Genomic DNA, 5,000 nt, shown 5'->3' on the forward strand with positions numbered 1-5,000 from the left:
CACCCCCGCCCCAGCATCTACTCATACCCCTCCTTCTCCTCATCCTTCTCTCCGACCTTCTTACAGTCTATAGTTTCTTTTTCTTTGTGCCTTTTTTTCTCTTTCTTTCTTTCTTTCTTTCTTTCTTTCTTTCTTTCTTTCTTTCTTTCTTTCTTTCTTTCTTTCTTTCTTCGTACCCACGCCCATCTAGGCAAGTCTTTCTAATGAGGGTATTTCACAGTATTATACATCATGAGACTAATTACCGAGAAAGAGAGAGAAAGAGAAAGAAAAACAGAAGGATAAAGAAAAAGAGAGAGAGAGAGACAGGGAAAGGGTTAGAAAGAAGAAAGGGAGAGAGGGAAAGAATGGGAGAGAAGGAGGATAATAAAATAAAAAACCCTAGAATTAAATGTGGAGGCATGGGGGTTGGTGAAGGGGTATATGAGAATAATATAGAATGGAATGGGCAAAAAACCCTGAAAAAAAACATGAAAACGTGTGGGAGGGATTTTTGCTTTTTTTCCAGGGGGTCAGGTGATAGCCTCTGGCCCCGCAGTAATACCAAGCCATCTTCTTTACAACATCATTAGCTCCCAAACAGATCATGCCTTACTTCCTTGGGCCCACAGGCCGGAGAAGGATAGAGGTGGAGGGGGTGGTGGTGGGATAGATGTGGAGGGGGTTGGTGGATGGAGGTTGAGAGGTGGGGGTGGGGGTGTGGAGAAAAGCACGTGCTTCTCACATCTCAAGCCCTACATTCTCCAACACACGCTTTCATAAACACATATATGTAAACACACAAACACAAATCCTAACACACACACACACAAAGAAATACGCATCCACTGAGCCACATACAAATATGAAGAAGAAGCTGCACTAAAGACTACAGAGAGTATAAAAGACCACTAAAATACGAGTCTAAATATGTAGAAATATTGCATAATGAAAAAATGCCAGTGCAGTTTACTTCATAAAAATACTTTGTAAGCTACACAAGCTACACATGTATTTACAAACAGAAATGAACTATTTCTATGTAATGGCTACACTGATTAATTGTTGGTGAATACATGTGTTGATTTAGACACACATCCCAACCCACACACACACACACACACACACACACATGCAAGCACACATGCACGCACGCTCACACACACGCACCCACGCACTTAAAAGATTTCCCCTCCTTTCCCACGTTGGCTAAGCCACTCTGGGGCAGGTTTGCATAAGCACTTGCAAAATCTGTTTGCTTTGAGACAGCCATTTATTGAACTACAATTATAAGGTCCATGACATTAGTTTAAATATTGTTAAACAATAAATAAGGTCATGTATTGGTCTGTGAGTCTCTAAGATAAATAATTAAGAGTGCATTCTTTCAACAGTCATTTTTCCAAGAGCACTTGCATGGGCCTGGTCAAGCAGTCAGACAGATAAGAAAAACATTTTTTTAGTTTTGCTTGGCCACCATAGCGTAACATAGCACTCTCCTTCTTTCTCTTGGCTTCCATCATTCCCCACTCTCTTTCACCCTTTTCTCTTTTTATAACGAAAAGACATCACAGCTGGACGATTAAAGACGAATAGCACTTTTTCTTTGGGTTTTCTTCTGACTTTCTCTCCCTCTTTCTCTCTCTGAAAAACACTCACTGGCACACTGTAGAGTCGCTTTTTTTTTCAATCTTCCTCGCAAACCCTTTTTCTCAGAATAGATTTTTATTGTAACTGAGTTTCATTCGTTGTCTTTAGTATGCGAAATGAATGGCCATAAAAAGTGGACTTCAAGTGGGAGTTAAAAGTGGGAATAAAGTGTAGCTTAGAGGGACAAAAGCGAAACCGCAAACCAACCCTAACCTTCATCTCCTTCCTCTGAATGAGATGGAAAATTATTTTGACAGCCATTTCTACACGACCAAGACTGGACCAGTGCCTAATATCAGTAGTCTACTTATAGTTTCTCTTCACTGTTTTTGGCTACCGACCATCTTCAACATGAAAAATAAAAAAAATATGAGAAAGCCGAGACTTCATACAGTGTATTGATATGTTTCAAAATGTCAACTCTTAACTGGATAATACGGCAGAAGAGGAAATGAAGAATGTTGTCATAGTGGCCAAAGGCTGGCACACACCACGATGACCATCAGCTCGAGCGGCAAACTTAAGCACCTATCGTAACACTTTCTATTCTCGTAATGTGAATTAAGCACCAATACATGAACAAACATGCCAAAATCCATTTATTCCCAACTTTTCCCACTGCTGCAATAAGTGTGATGACCCGTAATGAAATATGTACGCAAATGTGTGGTCCTACTAGGTACTGGGCCAGGCAGTAGTATTTTGTAAGAGCGCTTGTGTGTGTGTGTGTGTGTGTGTGTGTGTGTGTGTGTGTGTGTGTGTGTGTGTGTGTGTGTGTGTGTGTGTGTGTGTGTGTGTGTGTGTGTGTGTGTGTGTGTGTGTGTGTGTGTGTGTGTGTGTGTGTGTGTGTGTGTGTGTGTCTCTCTCTCTCTCTCTAAATGTCCTTATGTGCCTGTGTGTGGGCGTGTGCTGATGCTTCTGCGTCCTTGTGTGTATATATACATCTGCTTCTTCCTTGGGTCATTCGAGTTCACTGCCAATCTTCTGCTTTTATAGGAGGAAACTAGAAACTAAAGAAGGCAAATTCTTTTCAAGAGAGGCCTCCTCCCCAAAAACAGACAGTCCTTTTATGGTGAGGTGTTCAGAACCGGTTCTGCATAATATCCGGATTACAGCATGGACGCCAGACAACTACAGTACACCTCTGATGACATCACAGATAAATACGTAGCGAATACACCGGTGAGTAACGCTGGGACGTGACTAAGTGCGGTGATGCCATCTTTAACAAGCGGAGAGATACAGATCTGTCCAATGCACTAAACAGTGAGGAGCAATGGCACATATAAATGTGGTGGTGGTGCGGCACATCAAAACATATACACACACAAAGTAGACGCGCATAAAGTATGCAAAGTACAAAGTACACAAAGTATGCAAAGTACAAAGTACATGATTACAATTAAACCAAATAAAGAGCAGCAGTGCTATGTAGAGAAGAGATACATTGTCCTTACTGTACAGACAGACAGACAGATAGACAGACAGACAGACACACACATACAAACAAACAAACAAACAAACAAACCGCAACAAACAACGTCAGGAAGAGGAGATAATGAGCTGGGCACACAGCAGGAGGACAACAAGAAGACAGAGATGGTTAAACAGAAAAAAGGGCATGACAGAGAGAGAGAGAGAGAGAGAGAGAGAGAGAGAGAGAGAGAGAGAGAGAGAGAGAGAGAGAGAGAGAGAGAGAGAGAGAGAGGTAAAGGGAGAAAAAGAGAAATTGAGAAATGGAGAAAAGCAAGACAACCTGATGACAGGGGACGCTAATCCCTGAGCACCACCAGACCACCAGGAGTAATACCGCTACAGAGCCCCCGTGGTTAGAGAGGATAGTATAAAAACTGGTCATTGTGCATTGGGAAACAACAACAAAAAAACATACGCACACTGTGCTCATTTGCAAGTTTATTTGCAACGTTTTGGTGTACTGACCTTCTTCAAGTCAAGTCAGTATTTTTAAAGGTTGGTGACCCTGCAGGGTTCTCCTCCAATGCACCTTACCAAAGGAGCAGTGCAAGAACACTTCAAAAAAGTAGTGCTATGCTCACTAATGAAACGGCTTGCTGCGGGAGAACCAGGAAGTGAGAGAGGCAGAACGCAGGCGGGAGAGGCACGGAGGCCAGAGGCACGCAGATAGAGCAGCAGAGAAGGCAGCAGAGGCAGGAGCAGGCGTGTGTGTGTGTGTGTGTGTGTGTGTGTGTGTGTGTGTGTGTGTGTGTGTGTGTGTGTGTGTGTGTGTGTGTGTGTGTGTGTGTGTGTGTGTGCGCGTGTGTGTGTGTGTGTGTGTGTGTGTGGTAGTCGTGTAGTGAAGTTATATTACAGTAGAAAAATGTAGTAAAAGTAAGCAAGAATAGAGTGAGAGCAGCAATATAGTGTACTAGCCTTATGCATCAGCAGTAAGGAGTATGAGTAAGAACAGGTATATTGTGTGAGTGTGTGTGTGTGTGTGTGTGTGTGTGTGCGTGCGTGCGTGCGTGCGTGCGTGCGTTGTATATCTAGTGTACCTGTCCCTGTGCTGCGTTGCGTGCCTGCTCCTCCTGGGCCCACAGCGCCTCCCTGTGGGCGGAGGTGTTCATGCTGTCCTTCAGCTGCCGCTCCAGCTCCCTGATGCGCTCGGCCGTCTCCCGCGCACCACCCTGATGCAGCTGCCACAGGAGGAGGCGCAGGTGGAGGAGGTGGAGAGGAGGTGGAGAGGCAGGGGGAGAGACAGAGGATGGGGGCCGGGGTAGGAGGTGAAGGTGGAGAGGAGAAAATGGGGTGCGGAGGGAAAGGGAGGAGATCAGGGAAGGGGGTGGGGGTGCAGAGGAGGTGGAGAGGGTGAGGAGGAGGGAGGAGGTGGAGGAGATGGTGAGAATAGGGTTGGGAGGCGAGGGGGACAAGGAAGGGGAGAGTAAGAAGGGAAAGGATGAGAGTGGGGAAGGAGGTGGGGATGGAGAGGACAGGAAAGGGGGAGGAAGACGGAGGAGGTGGAGAGAGTGAGGGTGAGGTTGAGAGAGGAGGTAAGGGTAGGTGAGGATGGGTAAGAGAGTGTAATGAGAGCGCGTGAGAATGGGGGAGGAGGTGAGGTGAGCGGGTAGAGAATGGGGTGCGGGTGGAGGTGAGGGTGGGTAGGAGAGTAAGGAGGGGAGTCACGAGTATGGGGAAGAAGGTAAGGAGGTGGAGTGAGGAGGTGGAGAAAGAGAGAGGGACAGAGAGAGAGAGAGAGATTGGGGCAATAGATGGGGGGCGTGAATGGAATAAGGGAGAAAGGAGAAAGTGATGAGGGGGTGTGAGGGGAGCGGGGCAGCTCGGGTTTTAGCTCTCAATTCCTCACTCACATTCTGTTACTCTGATTTCTGATTCCTCAGCTATTCTGCAGGAGC

At 45.8% G+C, this 5,000-nt stretch overlaps 1 protein-coding gene across 1 annotated transcript in view; it reads right to left on the reverse strand.

Annotated features, from left to right (window-relative positions):
• The window catches only part of LOC134457469 (ERC protein 2), a 464,874-nt gene that overhangs the window by 175,054 nt on the left and 284,820 nt on the right, over positions 1-5,000 (reverse strand). Inside the window, exon 13 of the mRNA XM_063209477.1 lies at positions 4,143-4,283. Within this exon, the coding sequence (XP_063065547.1) occupies positions 4,143-4,283 (141 nt within the window). The remainder of the gene's footprint in view (positions 1-4,142; positions 4,284-5,000) is intronic.

This window comes from Engraulis encrasicolus, chromosome 10 (genome assembly GCF_034702125.1).
Source record: "Engraulis encrasicolus isolate BLACKSEA-1 chromosome 10, IST_EnEncr_1.0, whole genome shotgun sequence".
Lineage (NCBI taxonomy): Eukaryota > Metazoa > Chordata > Actinopteri > Clupeiformes > Engraulidae > Engraulis > Engraulis encrasicolus.